The sequence below is a fragment of the Vanacampus margaritifer genome, chromosome 1 (genome assembly GCF_051991255.1).
Source record: "Vanacampus margaritifer isolate UIUO_Vmar chromosome 1, RoL_Vmar_1.0, whole genome shotgun sequence".
Lineage (NCBI taxonomy): Eukaryota > Metazoa > Chordata > Actinopteri > Syngnathiformes > Syngnathidae > Vanacampus > Vanacampus margaritifer.
In genome coordinates, this window is record NC_135432.1 from 12,174,443 (window position 1) to 12,195,738 (window position 21,296).

Sequence of the window (21,296 nt, forward strand, 5' to 3'; positions counted from 1 at the left end):
TCTTTTTTAAGCGGTCTTACGGCAGTTCATTTCATCGCTGGCATCCTCGCAGTTGACCACTTGGTCACAGCGGCTGAAGTTGGAGATACAGCTGCCATCTTTGCACTGGAATTCGCCTACTTTGCACAGGGTCACTACAAGGTTGAAATCGTAGAAGTGAGCATAATATAAGTACAGATCAACTTCCTTTTACTTGAACCAGTTCCAAAGCAATTCATGAATTTATCAAAACAGCCTAGCAAACCAATCTCTATCTTTTCATCTGAAGTCAGTGTATTTAGAATAGCAGCTCAGACATGTGTGCGACTCTCACAGGATCACACAGTAACAATAGCATTGTATAAAAAAATAAAATAAAAATAAAATATAATGATGGAAGCAGGGATGACTTACTGTTGCAAGGCATTTCATCAGAGTGGTCGCCACAGTCGTCTGTGCCGTCACACCAGAACTGGTGGCCAATGCAGCGACCATTCATGCAGCGTCTGTAGCCCCTCTTACAAATTCGATTGGCTGGGAAGGAAAAAAAAAGGCTATTAAGCTGATCTTTTCTATTTCTCTTTCTGCGCTAAGCTTATAGCTATTTATCAACTCATTGCATTCAAGCTAGTAGATCACATTACAGCAGCACTACTGTATAGTATGGAAGTGAAAGATTTATTTGTGCAATAATGGAGAAATCCGTTTTTTTAAGGCAGCCAACAAAACAAGAAAATGAATATTTCAAAATGTCAATAAATTTTTCTTTTTATTTGCTCAGTGTTTGAAGTCAAGCACAGAGAATTGCAAATGTAAATAAAACCAGAGCCCTACTGTTAAACCTGAAAACGTCTCTGTTGATTATTTAGTGAATTATAAATCTCCTCCTCAGAAAGCTGCTCTGACGTTTTTGGACTTGACCATAACAAACATACTATATGAGATGTTAGAGTTCCATAAATTGCACACATCCTCACCACAGTAGGACTGCTTCTCATCAGACTTGTCCTTGCAGTGGGCCATGCCGTCACAGGTCAGGCTGTAGTTGATGCAATCCCCGTTTCCACACTCAAAGTCATCCACACTCCCGCAAGACATGTTCAGTGCTGGCGAGGTGCAAACATGCATGGAGTTTCATCATTAAAACCACATTTGTCTTCTCAATAAAATGCATTTTCTTTTCTCCTTCTTACAAGAACAGGTGTTGTCTTCCAGAAGTCGTCTGTCTCCACGACAGCTGCAGTTGACCCTCCCATCAGATGTGGGCAGACACAGGTCTTGGCAGCCTCCGTTATTTGTGCGGCAAGGAGAAAACTCACCTGATGGATGCGTGACAAACGAGGGGGGAGTTTTGTTAGAGTGAGAATTCTATTGATGACTCAGCGGAGGGAAAACCATCTCAAAGAATGTAAGCGAGCGAATCAATTACGGAAAATGAACAGCGGTGAAGGCAACTCACAGCTGTTGGTGTCATTGGCCACTGCAACAATTCCCATTGGCTGCTGGGGGATGTCGGCCCGCAGCACTTTCATGTCGCCACCTGTGTACTTGTCCGCTCTAAGCACCGCCCTCCTCACCCAATCTGTCCAGAAAATGAAGTCTCCGTACACGGCCAGGCCAAACGGATGCACCGGCTCATTCTTCAGCAAAACCTATAAGGGAGAACAGTTGAGGTGTCGGTCCAAATAAGGCAAAGCAATGTTTTTTTATACAGCACATTTCATACATAAGCCAACTCAACGTGCTTCACACAATAAATCACAACAAACACAACTGAAGTAATTTGAAAAACAAAGGGAACAAATGTAGCCTATTAAAATGACTAAAAGTACATAGTAATTTCTGGACTGTAAGCCGCTACTTTTTTCACTTGCATTCGACCCTGCAGCTAATACAAAGGTGCGGCTTATCCATCAGATCACAAGGGGGCGCCCTATAAAGGAAGCGCAAGAGCGTCAGGCAGAGCAAAACAAATCAAATGAGCCCAAATACAGTCGGAGAGACAGAACGAGAGCGAGAAAATTTGCGCCCTCATTATGGTAAAGAAAGTAGCGGGAACCCGGTGCGGTAACATTAAAACACCTGACATGGCTTACAGTCAGGTGCGGCTTATATGTATAACAAACTCCCCAAATTTAGCTAGCGCGGCTTATAGTCAGGTGCGCCTTATAGTCCAGAAATTTCTGTACATTGAAAACATTGAAGCACATTTACAACCAAATATTTTTAAAGACTTTAAAAGGAAAAGCAGAGATATATAAGGTAGCTTTCTGAAATTAGTAAAAATACGTAGAGTGAAATTGATTTTAAAAATGTCTAATACATCTTATTCAAAGGAATGACAAAAAAAAAAGCATATATTTTACCCAAATTTAAAAACATTTACTGACTTCACTTCCACTGGCAACTTATTTAATTTGTGTGCAGCATAACAGTTAAATGCTGTTTCACCATGTTTGCTTCAAAACCTGGACTCCAGTAATAGATCCAAGTCTGAACTATATTATTATATATTATATATAGTCTGAATTATATTTAATGATCACATCCTCAACGTATTAAGAAAAATCATCGTCTCTTTTTGACTTCCACCAGAAAGAGTCCTTACATATCGGCTGCTCCCGTCGTATTCACAGCGTTCTATCTTGTCCAGGGTGGCGTCAGAGAAGTAGAGCTTCTCTGCTCGGTGATCTATAGCGAGACCGTTGGGAGTTTTAATATCACTGCCGATGATTGCCAGCACATTGGCGCCATTCAGGGAAGCCCTCATGATGCTGGGAGTCTGCTCGTTCCAGTTTGTCCAGAACATGAGACTGTGGTGAGAAACACAAAAACAAACACCGTGATAATATTATCTGCGGCGAGCCTTGCCAAAACAGGCCATGGAAGAAAAGTAACGGCTGAGTGGAGTGAAACAAATGGCTTGGTGAGAAGAATGCAGAGTGAAAAAGTAGCTGGAACTGGGCCCAGCCCGGCCGCGTTTCGATCTTAATGACTCACTCCTGACACTCGTCCAGCACAAAGGCTCTGGGGTGGTCCTCTCCAGACATGGTGACCACAGTGTTGCGGTTATAGGCCACAGAGCGGCTCTGGTCCACAGTGTGGCGAGTGATGGTGGAGGTTGTGTAACTGGTCCAATAGAGCGTATCCCAACCGCGGTGGTACGCCAGGCCCTCGACAGAACCGACATCTGTGGAAGAGAAGGAGGAAGTGGGATTTAAAGAACATTTCCAAGACGGTGTCGAACTGTCAAGCCAGTCAGTAAGAATCACAATTGAGTCCTGTCAAGAAAGGAGAGAAGGATACATTGTTTCATTTGTTACTTCTGCAAAGTTTGTGAAGGAGGTTTTGTGGATAACTTTGGACTTACTTTAGTTTTTTTTACATTCTAGTAATCTATGGTAGGGGTTTTCAACATGCGGGACAGTGAACCTCAAAATAGAACCTATTTTGTTCTTGCCATAGACTCTTAATGTAGGAGCTGAAAATCTATTTATTTAGTTTTAATCAGCTGAATGTGTATAATAGCTAATATTTGACCATAGTCTTTATTTTTCCAAGCTGCTTTAACGGTCATGCTTTGAGAAAGCCGTCAATTAAACAATCAGAGTTGCATACAGCAGGTATTTTCCCAAATTCTGAAAAGAAATTGCCATCATTTTAAAAAGGGGGAAAGGACACAGCACAGTGCATGTGCGCACAACAACTGCTGTTCCTGGCGTGAGTTTAAAGCGCGTGTGTCGTCCTGACACTTCATGGCTGACTGCCTGCACATACAAATACAGCTCGCTGTGGATCCCCCTCATTCATGGTTGGGAAGAGAACTGACATGGAACAGCTTGACAAGTGAGCCTTGGGGGAGGCCAAGACAGTGCAGCTGTTCAAGTCGGATCCTTCCTGAAGATTTCAAAAACACCGTGCCCACTTTTCACACAACATGGAAATTCACTCTAATATTTCATCCTATCGGCTCCAATGCGTGCATCTATTTGTTTGTTACAACCTTCATGACCACTCAACATCACCATAAAGAGACGAACACTCCAAGCTGCTGTTTGCGCTCTGCAGAAAGTCAATAAAGCCTTTTGAGACATTTGTGATGAATGACAGAGCCGTAGATTATCTAAATGGAAGACAAATCTGTCGGTGAATACCAAGTTGAACGAATGCATCTACTTTAAAAGGCAGGTTAACAAACTAAACGCACAGATAATCACTCGTTTTATCCCCCTTGCTTGTACAAGCTAACAATTGCTTAGAATCAGGAAAAGCAAAAAAAGATCAAATAAGTTGTCAACGGTGTTATATAAGGTGGGGATATTATAGCAACACTCCCCTTGCTTAGCTCGTACCATGGATACTGTGCAAACAGTGGGAGAAACCTGCTTGAAGCGCATTAGCACTCTCAGCAGGCATAGGGATCGCATAGTATGGAGAATTAACAGGCTTTTGTTACTATTATTACTTTCAGGATCATTATTCTTTATGAATACATTGATGGGCGCTCGTTGTATCACAGTTCTTTTTTTGCCAGCGGAGTCTACATGCTACACGCCTGCCAGGAGCCTCTAAGTGGACAAGGTGCCTCCTGCCGCAGTGAGCACTTAGCATCAAGTGGAATTGACTGCCTTTAAAGTGGAAGGACCGTTAGCAAATCTCGGAATGAATTTGACCATTGTTGCCTGGTGCCAAGAAATCAATCCGGACATGGAGTAAGTACTCCTGTGTGGGAAATCTCTGACAAAAAGTGCTCCAAGGGATTATGAAGAACATGCTGATGACTGCTCTTTAAGGTCATGCTTTTATGTTTTATAGCAAAACTGGGCATTCGGCAGCTTTTAGTGAGTGCTCTGGAAAATGGTTGTCAAGCAGCAACAGCTGATGTGACATTTTTAATGAAGAAGTGAGCAGTAGATGTGCTTTACTAATTGCTATCATTACGAGAGGGTAGGTTGCCTTAATGGAGCCAGGCCATTGTGATTCCCCTGATGCTGTGTGAAAGTCTCACTCTGATGCTTAGCATTAACAGGCTATTAGATTAATGAGTTAATTGACTTGAATTGGGAACACATGGAGATGTCGGGGCCGTATGTAAACAACAGTGAACTGGGACAAAGGAACAGAGAAGAGGAAGCTGTGATTAAGGTGGTAGTGCCCATTCTGGATGCTTTAATACTGGTGACTGGCCTGGTAGGACAAATCCTGGTTATCACCACCCTAACGGGGCGCAGGCGGAAAGACCACCACCCCCCGCATGGTACCGACACCCTGCTGCTAGCCCTGAGCGCGGCTGACTTGCTACTGCTTCTCTGCCTGCCCTTCCACACGTCGGCCATCACGTTGGGATTTTGGCCTTTCGGGAGCTTCCTGTGCAAAAGTGTCAGCTTCCTCGGCGTAGCCTGCTCATCTGCGTCCGTATTTACCTTGGCGGCGCTGGCTGTGACTCGCTACCTGACGGTGGTGCACCCCACCTGGACGTACCGCTCCAGAATGCACCGGCGGGTCAAGGTGACGGTGGCGCTTCTGTGGCTTCCCGCCTCAGCCTTGGCGGCGCCGCAGTTTGCCTTCCGCACGGTTACAACATCCAGGGCTGTGTACTGCTTTGCCGTTCTCTCCAACTTCAGCCAGCTTGTCTACAGCATCAGCCTCTTCTTCTTTGGCTTTGCGCTACCACTGGGAATAATCGTGCTGATGTATGCAAAGATCTACTGCTTTCTTCGACACGCGCGGCTGTTCGGAAATGCCCCTCAGCTGGAGCGCTATCAGAGCCAGGTCACTCACACATCAGCTCTCTTGGTCCTGGTCTTCACGCTCCTCTGGCTGCCGTCCTACGCTCTCATGTTCTCCTTTATCGGAGGAACCATTCAGGGCTCCAAGGGCTACAATACAATCGCCATTTTGGCCCGATTGCTGGCATCCTCGGTCGCGGTGGTAAACCCCGTGCTGTATGGATTTATGTCTCAGAAGTTCAGAAGAGAGTTGCTGAAGTTGGGGAGAGAACGATGGACCTTTTGCAAAAACTCTCTGACTGCTTGTCCTCACATGATGATGGGCGGGGACATGGTGCAGACCTTTGAGTTGGACACGAGCTCTGAAGTTTAAACTGACTCACTGTATTCCAAGTTACTATGCAATTTTTTCCCCTCTTCAAAATAATGAATGCAAAAAAAAAAAAACTGTAAAATCTTGAAGCCATCAACTGTCGGATCTATGAGGATGAGAGTCAGTTCACATTCAAACAGCAACCCTGGGAGGCTATTCTTGACAGCATGCAAAGAAATTGAAACTCTAAAAACTCACAAGTTCATTGTAAGAATTGTGAAGCTGCTGTCAAATAAAGAATTCTATATTAAAATGTATGTTTTTGGACAGAAAAAGCTTATAACCTCCTAATGCTACAATTTTGACAAATGACAATTGTCAGTTCTTTTTTGTCTTTTACATTTTTTTGACGATAACATTATTGCTTAGGACTCAGCCAGCGACCAATCACAGCTCAGCTTCAAACAACAAATGAGCCGTGATTGGTCGTTACATGAGCGCGTAGCAACTGTGATTTGATTTTCAGTTGACAAGTGGCAAAATGGCCGCCACCTGAGATGGATAAAAACGGGTGAATTTTGCTGATTAGCTCATATTCCACAAATACAAAATCAATCTGAATAATTTTTAGACTAGGGCCACATAGAACATAATAATTTATTATGTTGACTTGACTATGATTAAATGGACGTTTTGGAAAATTTTGGGCGGGTTACCCTTTGATCAAGTTACATTGTGAGTGTGATTGAGGTTGTGGCCACTAGGTGAACTCCTCGAGATTTTTTATTTTTTTGCCAAATGACTCCATACTTACTATCCACCACAATCTTGCGGTCCGTGCCGTCGTCATTGATCTGCTGGATATTTCCAAAGTGAATGTCGCTGAAGAAAATGCGGTTGGATCCTTTGCCGCCGCCTCCGTGGTAGTCAAAGCTCAGGGCGATGACGTTCTTCATGTGGTCCGGGTCTTCAAACGGCTTTATGGGCGCGTTTAAATTGGTCTCGTCGGACAGGTGGATGCTCTTCAGGATGGTGCGCTCCGAGTAGAGGAGGTAGCCGTCGTAATCGCGGCAGCTGCGGTTGTCCTCGGCCAGCATGCCGTGAGCGCAGGCGCACGTGTGAAGCCCGTTGCCGCGGTAAAGGCAAAGTTGTTCACAATCGCCGTTGTTATGTTTGCAGATGTTAGTGCCTGGGGAGAACAATGAGCAAAGTTAAAAGTCCTCTTCGTCGTGCTGTTCACATTTTGACATCATGAGACTAAGACAACATTAAAGATTGATTGATTGACTGACTGACTGGAAGAGTCACTGAAAGGCATAGATGTAGATGTCTTTGATAATATATAGGTCAATTATTGGCCCAAACACCTGTTTTCAATTGTGATGTTCAGCGCCTGTGTACTGAAACATCAAACAGTTGGGCATGTCACGTGCACTCAAAAGTTGACAGAAAAACAAAGTGAATTCACCTGTAATGATTATAATGAATTTTAGCTTCAACTTGAAATTTTACCCGAAAGCTGAATATGTCTTACTATTTATGGGAAGCGAATGTTATGTAATGAAAATAAAGTTTTCTTACCTTGCTGCCTGGCCCTGTTAAAAACTTTAATGTCTTTTAGTTGTACACCAATCCCAGTCCTGAGTTGGACTGCATCTGTGGCGTTGTCTTTACTGCCTCTTTTAATTGAGCCATTCGCATGAGTCCTGTGCAAAATCCAATGATACTCTCAATTAACATTAAAAAAAAAAAAAATCAAGCATGCTGGACTGACAAAGTAGTTGAAGTCATTATTACAATACAGACGAATATTTATAATCAGTAACCAGTTCTGACTTCTGTAATCAATTTTATAGTCTGACCTGTCACTCCAGTAGATGTATCCCTCAAAAACAGAAACTGCAAACATATCCATGTTGTTGTTGGCCAGCACCAATTCTCTATTCTCCCCAGTCTCCAGGTTGATGCGCTCAATCTTGTCTGTCCTGGCATCGCACCAATACAACAGCCCCTCCTACACATGTAGACCCCATACAACAGCTTGTGTCAAGATAAACAAATAAGACACGTCTTTAATGACTAATGGGACTCTCAGACTCCGACATTTGTCTCCAATGTTTACAAAACACCACAGACACTTATGTTCATGCTTTATGGTTATGTACTCCGGTTATGTATTTCTGGACTAAAGTCTTAGAAAAACTTTCCGCTATTTTGGACTGTAGGATACCTTTATCTCCAAACTTGTGTTTGCTAGGTGACCTAACAACAACTGACTTACCACATAAACAATTTCAATCTACACTTGTAGCCCTTACTATCGCTAAAAAAACAATTCTTGTTAACTGGAAAAATAAACAAACTCTGAATATCGACCAATGGTCTAACCTCCTCAGAAATCACATTTTAATGGAAAAAATATCTGCCTCAAATAAAAACCAAATATCAAAATTTATAGAAACATGGTCTACGTATATAGAATTTTTTAACCTAATTCTGGTTACTTAATTCTGTCTGTTAGCGAGAGCCACTACATCGTGATAACTTACATTGATGTTTCTACATTTGGCAATCTATTATTATATTATATTATTAGTATGGGATTTTTTTTTTAATGGGCTTTAGGTGAACTGATGAATACACACACGCACGCACGCACGCACACGCACGCACGCACGCACATGCACATGCTCACCCACATACAAAAAAAAAGTATATATATGTGAGTTTATATGTATATATATGTATATATATTTAAAAAAAAAAAAGAGAAAGAAAAAAAAACTTATTTTTTTTAAATTTATTTATTTATTTAAAAAAGGAGAGCAATGATGATGTCAAATCGAATGAACAATACTGAGCTCTCCTGGAAAAAAAAAAAAAAGACTAATGGGAGAAATGAGTCAAAAACCTCCCTACCGTGTAGTCAATGGAGATTCCATTGGGCCAACTGATGCTTACGTTGACCAGGACCAACCTCTCAGAGCCATCCAGTCGAGAGCGCTCTATACGAGGGTACTGACCCCATTCTGTCCAGAACAGATACCTTAACAAAACAGAACAGAAGATCCTTGATATTCTTGCTTCACTGTATCTAAAAGAGTCACACATTTGGAGCAATTTGCTTGAAGCAACACAAAAGTAAGCAGTTGGCAAGCAAGCCTTACCCTTTCACTGGGTGGACAGTGATGGCCCTGGGCTTATCCAGGCCCTGGGAAACGACCACATAGCGGAAAGAACCGTTCAGCCTGGCCACCTCAATTACGTCAAAGCCCTGGTCGGTCCAGTAAATGTTTCCTATAAGAGCAATTTGTCCGTATAGATTATTTTATCAAAATATAAAAAACACATGCTTTGTTATTAAGACATTTGATTACAACAAAACATAGATGTTTCAATGTGGATTTCAAAATGTTTCTTCAAAATCCAAGTTTCCCGTTATTTATTTTTTGGATAAAATAAATTGTTGAACTAATGAATACACACACACTCGCACGCACGCACACACACACATACAAAAAAAAAGAAAAAAAAGAGAGCAATGATGATGACATGTCAAATCGGTAAAATTACCGAATGAACAATACTGAACTCTCCAGGAAAAAATTATAAAAAATAAAAAAAAATAAATAAAAAAAAATAAAAAAATAAAAATAAAAAATAAAAAATAAATTGTTGCCTGTTCTTTTTCAGTTAGTCAGCTGCCGATGACAACATTGTCCGCTGCATGTAAAATGGTGCAAAATGTACACAAGCAGACCTGCAATCCAGTCAACAGTAATGCCCTCCACTCTGCCGATGCCATTGGTGACCACGTCTTCTCTCCACGTTTGATCTCTCTTGGCCCTGCTGATGGTGCTCAGGCCCATGTCTACCCAGTAGATGGTGTCGTTCTCTGAAAAAAGACCAGTATGCTACCTATTGATGCTTCATCGGGAGAGTGGCAGAGCTAGTATCATTACAGTGAGGCCATCTTGATTAACGGTGCGTCTCACTAGTGCCGCTCACCAGCGTGGAAGTCGATGCCGACAGCCAGGGAGGTGCCCGACACTGGCACCAAGGCGTCAGATTTGTCGGCCGGGTCAAGTGGAATTCCTCGGATTCCCTCATGGACCGAATAAAGTAGGAAAGAGCCCATGCCTGTTCAGAAAGAAAAGAAAGAAAGAAAGAAAGAGAGAGAGTTTATTTAGATTTGGCAACATACTCCCCCCCTACTAAAAAGCCCTTGCGATGAAAGGCAGCTTGTGTTACCTTCACACGACTGCTGTCCCGTCTTGAGGCTGTAACCGGCAGTGCACATGCAGGCCCTGCTGGTTGGCGATGTGGGCAGACACAACTGGGAACAGTCTCCATTGTTGTTACTACACAGATTGACACTTGCTGAAGGGGGAAAAAAAGATGACAGAGGAGCAAATTATATTACATTAATTTTCCAACGCGTAAAATATGCCCCCCACCCCGCCAAAAAAAACAATTTGCAGTGGATAGGGACCGAGCCCGGCCACAAATAGCGAAAAAACACGAGCAATTGATTTCCCTCCTATTTATAGATGAGGAAAAGAAAAAATGAGAATGTGTGAATTCTTGAAAAGCGCTGATCCATGAAGAAGCTGGGATTTATTGTACACTCAATGAGCATAACTTAATTTAATACATTTTCTGACATTTAATTGACACCAAACATTCTGCATTAACAATGATCACCAGAAATGAAATGAGTGTCACAAAAGTATGTATCTTACAATGTTATATTTTTGACATCACATGCGCAAGTTCATGTCTCGTGAGCGCAACTAAGTGTATCACAAAAATCTCATATGTTTGGCCAGTGAGGTAGGGTGGCAAAATGGATGCCTTATTTTACAAAAATCCTCCAAGCCAGGCCACATTTTGCAAAAACACACTTGACAGCTCCCAAATACATTTCGAAAAATGCACTACATTCTGATGAAACCAAGATTGAACTTTTTGGCCCTAATTGTGAAATAAACATGCCTTCATGCGAGTTGTAAAGTGTGTGTGACTTCTAGAATCTCGTGAATGCGTATTAAAGCTGTAATCTCCTGGGTTTGGTACAATTGTAGTTTATAATGACAAGCCACGATGTGACACGGAAGGCTGGCTTACCTTTCTGTACGTCTTCATCGTAGATGGTCATATGCATCATAGGAGACGTGTTATTCCTTAAAACCTTCCAGTTGCCTCCGTCCTTCTTGTCGCATGTTCCAATCTGATCAGTCGCCTGGTCTGCCCACCACAGCTTGTCTCCTACCGAGAGGGAGATCATTGATCTTGTTATGAGGTGAAAAAGGCGACAAAGGCTTTTCGAACTATGATCTTACCCATTATAGCCAATGCGGTGGCCTTGTTAAGTTTGCCTTTAGCCCCATCCAGGATTTCCAGTTTAGATCCGTCCAGCTGACAGCGATTAATGGTGCCGTTTGCAGAGCTGATCCAGTACAGCTGCTCTTTGTCGTAGTCGATTGATAGGCCTGGGTGGAAATATTAATTAGACACTAATGTACTCGCATATCTGATATGCTGAATCCATTCATTTATTTTAGGGTGAAATGCAGGTTTTATGTTATACAGCTCCTCACCAACTGGTCCTTTCTGGTCGATGAATAGTGTAGTGCGGTTTGTGCCATCCATGTTGGACATGCTTATGTTGTCGCCATCAGTCCAGTACAACTTTCTGTGGGCAGGAGCGGAAAAATTGATACAACTTGAGTATATAAAGAAATATAAAAAAAAAAAAATTTTTTTTACTGCCAATTATATGCAATGACTGTTTTGAACTTGGCAAAAGAGAAACACTCGAAATAGATTCCTCGTTTTATTGAGTCAAGTAGTGCTCATACATTGAATAATGATCAAAATCAGGTTATATGTTGCATGTTCTTTAACTCATTCACTGCCATTGACGGCTATTGATGTCGAAAATGTATTTTAACTATTTCTATTAGTTTAACATTTTTTCCACTTTTGTTAACAAGAGTATGAAAACCTAGAATTTTTTGATTGTACATGTAGAACAGATATACAATTTATGATTAATTGTGAGTTAACTATTGAAGTCATGCGATTAATTACAATTAAAAAATTTAATCGCCATTAAAAAAAAGAAAATAAAAGATTATTAAAAAATTAGGAGCGCCAGGCAATTACATTTTTTAATCGTAATTAATTGCATGACTTCATGAGTTAACTCGCAATTAATCACAAATTTTATATCTGTTCTAAATGTGCCCCAAAAAATTCTAGGTTTTCATACTCTTGTTAACAAAAGTGGAAAAAAATGTTAAACTAATAGAAATAGTTCAAATGAATATTTGACGTCTATAACCGTCAATGGCAGTGAATGAGTTAAGAGCTAGCTAGACTTGACTTGTATGCTATCCAAACGATGTGTTCTCTTAGATTTGCTCATGTTGTGAACTTCAAAAACTTTTCAAACTTAGACACAAACGAGGTGAACTAGTACAACAGCAACAAAAACAAGACCCACCCTAATTGAGGATGCAGCACCAGACAATGGGGCTTGTCTAAACCCTGGATGACAGCATTCTTAAAAGAACCATCCAGTCTGGCCACATTGATCTGCTTCTTATTGGCATCGTAGCTGGTCCAGAAAAGGTTCCTGGACACCCAGTCGACTGCTAGCCCATGAGCATTCGGAAGGTCTAATGAATGTCACAATCACACAAAATGTTAGAGCTACCACACAAAGAGACATTGGAAATGTAATCAACCTGCAATTGTAGACATTCCCGTTAGATGTCTTACCAGCAGAGACAACAGTTTCCACGCCAGTGCCATTGATGAACGCTCTTTTAATGGTCTGCGTTCGGACATCCGACCAGTAGATTCGATGCTCCACCGCATCGTAGTCCACCGCTGTCACATTGTCGATGTCGGGCACGGTGAAGGAGATGATGTAATTGTAGTAGGGGTTGTCGATGTCCACGCCCCGGATCTCGATCTGACGAGCATACAGAAGGAACTTGCGGGACTCTGCAACACAAATATGAACACACAATGACTACTAGATTACATTTGGATGGATATTGCAAAGTTTGAAATGACTAAGAACACCAGGAATGCTGTTTGGAGACAATGACAGTACAACTAAGACATGTTGCAAGTCATTGTTGATAATTATTGTGCGAAATCATTAACATGGTCAAGTTCTCCACATAGATAAATATCATTCATTAACAATAATAAATCACTTTAGGTAAAGCAAATTGGTTATTTCAGAAATGCGCGTATCAAATGAAGTTGAATTTACCAACACAGGTGCGTTTGTCAGCTTGCAGCTTCATGAGATGAGGACAGGCACAGGAAAACGTTTGGTTAAAGTTGATGAGACAAAGGTGGGAGCAAGGGCCTGTGCCGTCAGTGGTGGCACATGGGTTCGGAGCTGTGAAAAAAAAATAATTGTATCACATGTCAAGGAAAATTTGTTAAAACTGTCAATCAACAATCCTACCGAAGTGATAATTCCTCACATTGTCACTTAATTCTTGATATGCCACATTTCCCGCAAATTCAGATTTATAGTGTCAGCAGTGATACGAATACTGGTATCTGAATCATTGCATCCTTTTTTGTTCAATATGTTACACTGCCAATAGATTTGCACAAAGGGAGCAAAAAAATAAATGAGTGAGTGAACAACCTACCCTGGGGTTGCCTCGACGGGTGATAGACCTGCAAGTCAAAAGGTTGTGTGTTGGTACGTTGGACCACAGTGACGTTGTGCCCTGTCCATTTGTTGGCTTTGGCCAGAGTGTTGGTCCTCCAGTCAGTCCAGTAAACTTCACCTCCATACATGGTGACAGCAAATGGGTGGGACAAGTACTCGTGACCCCGCAACACCTCAATGAGCCCAGAGCCGTCATACATGGCAGAGTAGATAGCGTCTGATCTATAAGAGGAAGAAAACAAATGTGGATTAATTGGCATTATGGACAAAAGCATTTGGACACCTGAAAATCCAGGAACACTCCATTATGACGAGTCATGCTAGTAATGAAAAAGCTATGGTTAATGTTGTTGTTTAGAGTGCTAATGCTAGCTTTAGAGCTTTAATACATGGCAGAGTAGATAGCGTCTGATCTATAAGAGGAAGAAAACAAATGTGGATTAATTAGCATTATGGACAAAAGTATTTGGACACCTGGAAATACAGGAACACTACATTATGACGAGTCATGCTAGCAATGTAACAGCTATGGCTAATGCTATTTAGAGTACTAATGCTAGCTTTAGAGCTTTAATACATGGCAGAGTAGATAGCGTCTGATCTACAAGAGGAAGAAAACAAATGTGGATTAATTGGCATTATGGACAAAAACATTCGGACACCTGAAAATACAGGAACACTCCATTATGACGAGTCATGCTAGTAATGAAAAAGCTATGGCTAATGCTGTTGTTTAGAGTGCTAATGCTAGCTTTACATTGCAAGCACTGCTATTTTATTGAAGCTGGCTATGTGTTCTCTGCAACTATCACGATTACTCACTTTGGTCACAGACTCAAGAGGGGGAGAAGGATTAGAAAAGTGAGGCTACATTCAAATCTTGCTAGCAGTTTTAGCCCTGCAATCGCCCCTTTGATATTCAGGTGGCATTTAGGAGGTCTGGGAACTGAACCTCTGATTAAGATATTGACTAAGACGTGTGTCCCAAGATTTCTACCCTTATTTACGATGGTATTTGTATCTGTGAGTGTGTGATATGACCTGTATGAGTAAAAGAGGTCAACAATACCTGGCATCGATCCAGACAATGCGTCTCTCCATATAATCAACAGTGAGTCCATTGGGCCAGCCGCCGCTGCCAGTCTCCTTGTGGATGGTGCGTCTGCCCTCGCCGCTCATAGACGCTGCCTCGATCCTGGGCAGGCTGGCATCCCAGTCTGTCCAAAATAGAATACTGACAACACACAAGATACACGTGAGTATGGACTGTCACCTATATGGTGAAATACAGCAATGGGGATGAATCTTCAGCCCAATATAGCCGTCTTTACCCGTCACGTGGGTCCAGGGCGATAGCTCGGGGGTGCTCGACCTCCCCGGCCAGCAGCGTTGTTCGCATGGTCCCATTCAGTTTGGCCACCTCAATCTGGTCCAAGTTGCTCTCCACCCAGTAGATGTTTTCTGCAATCCAGTCTACCGCTAGGCCTTCGGGAGTTGCCAGCCCATACTGGATAACTACTTCAAAAGTAGTCAGAGCTACACAGCACACAATGAGAAAATTTTTATTTAATCACCGGCTCATTTCCTTTTTGTACCATAAATTTTGATGCCTGTACTGATTCTCATTTACACAAAGAGTATGACCTTGATTCCAGATGAGAGAACATATTTTATGTTTCATTTCGAAGCAGATCACACGATGACTTGTTTAGAATTCCTAACGCTTATGGAATCCATCAGCGAAGAACGGCACGCACTGCTGCGGTGTTTGTCAGCGCGGCTTTGCCCAACACAATATCTTCCCCACCACACAGCCAAACTTTTAAGAAAACCAGCCTTCAATGCCAGACTGCCCTCTTTTATTATTTCCCAGAAACAACTGGCTCTCATGCAAACTAAGTGCGAAGCCAGAATGTATAATCATCTCTGGCTGAGGGCGATTAGGCGAGTTCTTCACAGGCCCTTCAAGTGGCACTGCAATTACAACTCCACCGGGTTTGCTCAAAGGAATACTGCAGTTGTTGGCGATCTTCGACGTGTTTGTATGTTCATCTGGCAGCAGTACTGTAAAAAAATATTAAATAGCTTGGGGAGAAGTGGCGATACAACGCTATTGGAGCCGACTGGGAACTGGAAGAGTTGGGAGTTGTGCCTCCTACGCTAGATCAGTGCTGCAGGCTGCAGTCACGCACAGACAGCGCTGAGACAAATGGGAAGAGACAAAGCCTTCCGTGTGCCCCCCGAGTGCTGTGCTGGGAACGCAACCTTGATTGGCAAGGAAACCTGGACTTCTAGAGGAGGAAAGGCCAGTCATGACTTAGGAGATTAGTTCTGGGTCACAGACCACCTCTGCTGACACTGTATTCTGATTTGTCTTTTTCTTTTTTTTGGGAGGGGGGGGGGAGGTTAAAATACCCAGTCAAGCATTTTTCCTCCATAAAGGTTTTCATTGTTGTTTACTTGGTAGGAGAATAAAACAAAAACCGCAAGGATTCATCATCTCCATTATTAGTTGTGTTGTTATATGTTCTGTTGTGCTGTGTTGTGCTGTGCTGTGCTATGCTATGCTATGCTATGCTATGCTTTGATCACAATCGATTTTGTCCAAATGGGAAACCAATTAAATCATAACATATGATCCATTGATCATTTCTCACGATGGAAACGTGGATAAACAAAGATACTGTTTTCTGCCCTGGTGTTTATTTACTACACAGTATATATTGAAATTGGACTGCAATGTGGTAAAGGCTTCTACACTTCAGGCAGATGACCAGGCACAGCCAAGCCACTAAGCCCGGATGAGCGGAAAACTATATATAAAAATAAAAAAATGGGTGGGTTGCAACAAGAAGGACATCCGGCATAAAAACGTGTCAAACAAATTTCCCTCTTTATTTGTACACGTGTAATGCTCCCGCTCACGTGTTTTTTTTCCCTCAACCCAACAAAACAGGCTATTTTTTCAGACTCTGTAGTTTCTTTTTTTCATTGAAGTCTAGAGTTGGTGTTGATGTGCCAAAGCATGTCATGGTTTGTGAAACCTAACAAGGTCTACAACAAAACCAAGCACAGTTATGATTGTAATCTTACAAAATTCATTCTCGGAGTGTCATTCTTTTTTTAGAGTGGCCCTTTTTGGCCTTTCGTAAAAAATACTGCAATGCAAGAATCCTAATGTAAACATTTTGTATTGACTTTTGTTGCCAACTCACCTCCGTTGTCCGACAGTTTCCCACGGTAGATCTTGTCCTCTACGACATCCGTCCAGTATAATGTGTTTTGGCTCAGGTGAAAGTCCAAAGCAATTGTGTTCCTAAGGCCTGGTACCAGGACACTGAACTCCCCCTTGTGAAGCTCAATCTTTCTGATCTCATGACGGTTGGAAAATATGATGAAAGGCTTGAAGGGATCTAATGAAAATGAAAGTGTACAAGAGAGCCAAATAATAGTGTTTTAACAATTGTTATTATTAGTTTCAGCCTTAGTTGAGACTATTTGTCCTCACCGGTGCTTTTGCAGCTCTCCATGTCAGACTCCAGTTCCCAGCCCTCATAACAGGAGCACTTGACACTCGATTTTTCCTGCTCGCATTTTTGGCTACATTTGAGGTGTTTGGCACAGAAGCTCTGAATCTGGCAGGTTTTGTTGTCTGCTCCGAGCTCCATGCCCAACGGACAGGAACACATGAAGCCTTCGCCCGGAATGATGCTACAGTTGTGACTACAGCCGCCGTTGTCCAGCGAACACAAGTCTGCACGACAAACGTGGTTTTTAATGCAGTGTTTTTATCGAAGATGAGTGAAAGAAACTGATCGTCTGTGTATACTTCAATACTTTGAAATGAAGCGGTGACCAGCAGATAGCTTTCATTTGTTTTCTGAGCAAAAGTTATTCAATTCCCCACTCTAAAATAATTAAGTACTGACTACTCATGTGTCCCTTCATATGTGCAAAGGTGACATACCACAAAGCTTTTCATCAGAGCCATCTGGACAATCGTCAGTGCCGTCGCACAGCTTCTCGGCAGGAAGACAGATGGAGTCGTTGGTGGCGCACACGTGGTGAGACAACTTGCACACCAGCGCGTCACAGTTGACCTCATCCGAGTTGTCCTCGCAGTCACTATCGCCGTCGCACACCCAGGCCTTGCTGATACAGCGAGCTGACGAGATCACAAAATGGCAACCTTCAGCCTCCGTCTACAACTAATCTCCGTTGCAAATCTATCTGGCCTGATTTGCACAAAAATGGTGACAAAAAATTGCTACACAGTTCATTTTCCACGTTCTGGGAGGAATAGAGACAAATAGATTTTTTTTTAAATAAAAAAAATAAAAATAAAAAAGAGCAATGATGATGACATGTCAAATCGGTAAAATTACAGAATGAACAGTACCCAGCTCTCCAGAAAAAAAAAAAGAGACAAATAGATTAATTTGACCCGCACTATGTTATTTATCAAACCTAAGATGAATGGTAGGTTTAAATCAGTGAGGTGCAGGCTAAATGGAGCCAGTCACAAGAAGGAGTCATATGAGAAAGCTCGGTTGAACTCTGCATTAATTGTGACATTTCAGCGCACGGTTATCATTTTTACTAGCCTCTCCTAGAGCAGTTTTTCAGGTTTGCAGTGATGGGAGTGATGAATTCATTCTCTGTAACTCTTCCACTAACACTTCCAATTCCATCATCATTTTGCTCTCGCGGTACTCTCCCAAATTTTCCATACTAAAAACTCCTTTAGATTTGCTTTAAGGAAGGTAATGCCTTTGGATTGGCATGATATGAACAAGCTTTATTGCTATCAAGATGAACATCATCCCCCAAAAAATTCAAGTGTAAAACAAGTTCAGAGCTTCCTCACCTGAATCCCTGCAACTGAACTTGACAGTTGGGTCGCACATGTGAGTGACACCCTCGCAGTTGTTCTCATCACTTAAGTCCATGCAGTCTGTGTCACCGTCGCAGCGCCACCGCATGGGGATGCACAAGCCGTCCATGCGACACTGGAACTCATCCACATGGCAGCCACCTGGGGGACGAGTAGCTGCGCAGACGAGTGGGAGGGGTGGGGGAGGGGGTGACTTAAATTAGCCAAAGTGTCAAAACGCAAGTCTGCCTAACAAACATCAAAGTTGAACTATTTACAGCAATAAAATAAAAAAAATGGGGGCTGCTATGTTTGTATTTCTATGATCACATTGTGGCAATCAGATTTTGCAATCATAACGAGTGAAGCAGCTCCATCCATCACTTTCTAGTAATTATTTATTTGTTTGTTAAGTTCATATCTGGCAGTGTTTTCGTTTTTGTGTCAACACTGAAGAAGACGTTACAGGACAGACCCACAGAGCGGATGCACTTGGCAAGGACAGAGGACAGCCATTAATTATTGTGTTGATACGATGCGGCCAACGACCCGACGCCGTGCCAAGTCAAACAACAAAAGTACACAGTTCTGTGAATGATGTCACAAGAGGACAAAGGGCACTTCTGAGGTGGCGACACAATGCCTGCCCCTCATACAAAGGTCAGCATTTGGCACATATCACAGCATAGCAGGCCACCTTGGGCCTCTCAGAAGAGCAGATCAGTAAAGTAGACTGGGGGGGGGGCTGGTATTGCTTTTTCATTTCTGGTAATGACATCAGGGGGCGGGGCTGCAAACATACAGCGCGCAGATTGCTCATTAAGCCAACAGGTCATGCTGAGCCTTGTTTACTGCATGCTGGGATTTGACAGCACTTGGCTGGGATTCTGCATGGATCAAGCAGCACATTAAACAGCAGAACACACACACAGTGCACAGCGGTGTGCGCTCTTCTATAATGCTGTCACGGTGGTTAACCAGAGAGACCCGATCTTCCAAAAACGGCCAATGGAGATTTGAAAATGTTAAACATCTGTGTCATTTGCGCACCACAAAACAGTCTAATTATTAGCTAACCTCAGAACATAACCACATCCTTAACAGACACTACTAAGAGGTTTTGCCGAAAACGATAAAGCGAAACTCGAGGCCAATTAGAGGGGAAATGTGGCGTGAAGGAAGATGAATCTCTTGAATGTGACAGCCTTCCAGGCGCACACAGAAACACACAAACTGCACCAAGTTGGATCGCAATCCATTCTGTGGCGTTGGGTGAACTTTGATTTGGTCGGTTTTATAACAAAGCAAACAACAAATTGTCATTTTGACCAGAGAGCTTGTTCCACAGTCAAAACACTCACCATTGTATGACACACATTTTAAATAGGAAGACAAGTCTACATTTTTTATTATTATTTTTTTTTTTTTTACAATAAGCTTTATGCGGCCCTCATAGTCCAAACACAGCATTGTGATGAATATTATATTCATGAAATATGAATTAAGCAAAAAAACACTAATTTTTGTCCATCTTGCACACTTAAAATTGCTGGGTCAAAAATAACCCAATTTTGGTAAAAAAAAAAAATTTAAAAAAATGGATCGACCCACGACTTGGGTCAATTTAACCCAACAATGGATTGTTTTGTTGTTTTGATACAAAACAAAATTGAGTCAATTTGACCCAACAAGGTTGTTTTAAATTACTTCACAGTGCCAAAGAGCTCAACTTGCGTATGTCACATGACCAAACCCAGAAAACAGGTGAGCCCTGATTGGTTGTTATCTGAGCCCTAGCCTTTACACAACAGCAAATGGATTAAAAACTTTGGCTGTATTCCACAAACACAATAATTAATCCGAATGTCATGTTTAGACGAGTGTAGTCACATAGAACATATCTTTAAATGTGATTTATTATTTGTCAAGTGCAAGCAAAAGTTTCCCGTTTATTGAATTAATCTTTTATTATTTATTTATTATTTTTTATTTTTTTGTGCGTGCGTGCGTGTGAGTGTGTATTCATTAGTTCACCTAAAACCTATTGAAAAATCCCATACCGTTCACCTAAACCGAACACTTCAGAACCCAGCCAGAGCCGTGAGGCCGTCAGGATGAATCTTTTATAAATGACAAGCAGTCTTTAAACACTCTGTCACACAAACGTTCACAAAAACCTCAACCTCAATGTCAACTGTTTTTTTTTTAAATAACAGGAAGAGCATGCTACCAAAATAACACTCCAGCTGAGTCATCCACAGGACTTTTGGCCATCATCTCCAACAAGCATGACAGCGAAACACTCACTTTAAAAAAAGTTATTTTCTGCTTTGCCTGTGAGGCCGCTCACTTCATGGTAACATTCACTAAATATTCTTCTAAAACGATTCAAACAGGAAACATTTGGAAACATGATGTGAAAACAACCAGCATATAATAATGTTGTTCACCTTGATTGGTGCAGTTGGCATGCGTCTCATCACTGTAGTCTCCGCAGTCATTATCGCCATCGCAAGTCCAATATTCCGGGATACAGCGACCACTGTTGCATTTAAACTGCACACTGGAGCAGGAATGACTGCAGCCGGCTTCATCGCTGTTATCCCCACAGTCGTTGTCTGTGCAGAAGAACACACACAAAACATGAGTATCCATTATAAAAATGGGTTATCTTCAAATAAATAAAAAAAGGAG

The 21,296-nt window shown here is 42.0% G+C and overlaps 2 protein-coding genes across 3 annotated transcripts in view; one reads left to right on the forward strand and one right to left on the reverse strand.

The window, feature by feature from the left end:
- LOC144056253 (low-density lipoprotein receptor-related protein 1-like) overlaps positions 1 to 21,296 on the reverse strand; it is a 117,221-nt gene that overhangs the window by 26,540 nt on the left and 69,385 nt on the right. For both annotated transcript variants that reach the window (XM_077572857.1, XM_077572848.1), the window contains exons 20-48: positions 21,053 to 21,220; positions 18,597 to 18,779; positions 17,697 to 17,894; positions 17,238 to 17,483; positions 16,945 to 17,142; positions 15,061 to 15,265; positions 14,799 to 14,963; positions 13,707 to 13,951; positions 13,313 to 13,444; positions 12,808 to 13,035; positions 12,530 to 12,704; positions 11,622 to 11,716; positions 11,364 to 11,513; positions 11,149 to 11,289; positions 10,273 to 10,401; positions 10,030 to 10,161; positions 9,782 to 9,916; positions 9,189 to 9,318; positions 8,941 to 9,067; positions 7,884 to 8,035; positions 7,603 to 7,727; positions 6,836 to 7,210; positions 2,980 to 3,169; positions 2,588 to 2,792; positions 1,439 to 1,631; positions 1,173 to 1,298; positions 957 to 1,085; positions 394 to 513; positions 21 to 134 (exon numbers count right to left, since the gene is read on the reverse strand). In XM_077572857.1, the coding sequence (XP_077428983.1) occupies positions 21 to 134; positions 394 to 513; positions 957 to 1,085; positions 1,173 to 1,298; positions 1,439 to 1,631; positions 2,588 to 2,792; positions 2,980 to 3,169; positions 6,836 to 7,210; positions 7,603 to 7,727; positions 7,884 to 8,035; positions 8,941 to 9,067; positions 9,189 to 9,318; positions 9,782 to 9,916; positions 10,030 to 10,161; positions 10,273 to 10,401; positions 11,149 to 11,289; positions 11,364 to 11,513; positions 11,622 to 11,716; positions 12,530 to 12,704; positions 12,808 to 13,035; positions 13,313 to 13,444; positions 13,707 to 13,951; positions 14,799 to 14,963; positions 15,061 to 15,265; positions 16,945 to 17,142; positions 17,238 to 17,483; positions 17,697 to 17,894; positions 18,597 to 18,779; positions 21,053 to 21,220 (4,911 nt within the window). The remainder of the gene's footprint in view (positions 1 to 20; positions 135 to 393; positions 514 to 956; positions 1,086 to 1,172; positions 1,299 to 1,438; positions 1,632 to 2,587; positions 2,793 to 2,979; positions 3,170 to 6,835; positions 7,211 to 7,602; positions 7,728 to 7,883; positions 8,036 to 8,940; positions 9,068 to 9,188; positions 9,319 to 9,781; positions 9,917 to 10,029; positions 10,162 to 10,272; positions 10,402 to 11,148; positions 11,290 to 11,363; positions 11,514 to 11,621; positions 11,717 to 12,529; positions 12,705 to 12,807; positions 13,036 to 13,312; positions 13,445 to 13,706; positions 13,952 to 14,798; positions 14,964 to 15,060; positions 15,266 to 16,944; positions 17,143 to 17,237; positions 17,484 to 17,696; positions 17,895 to 18,596; positions 18,780 to 21,052; positions 21,221 to 21,296) is intronic.
- LOC144056497 (galanin receptor type 1) lies at positions 5,050 to 6,081 on the forward strand. Its single transcript, XM_077573386.1, has one exon. It carries the CDS (start codon positions 5,050 to 5,052, stop codon positions 6,079 to 6,081), a length of 1,032 nt encoding a protein of 343 aa, XP_077429512.1.

What these genes read in the sequence shown, in the direction of transcription:
- LOC144056497 (XM_077573386.1), top strand. Translation starts at nt 5,050, where the DNA reads ATGGAGATGTCGGGGCCGTATGTAAACAACAGTGAACTGGGACAAAGG.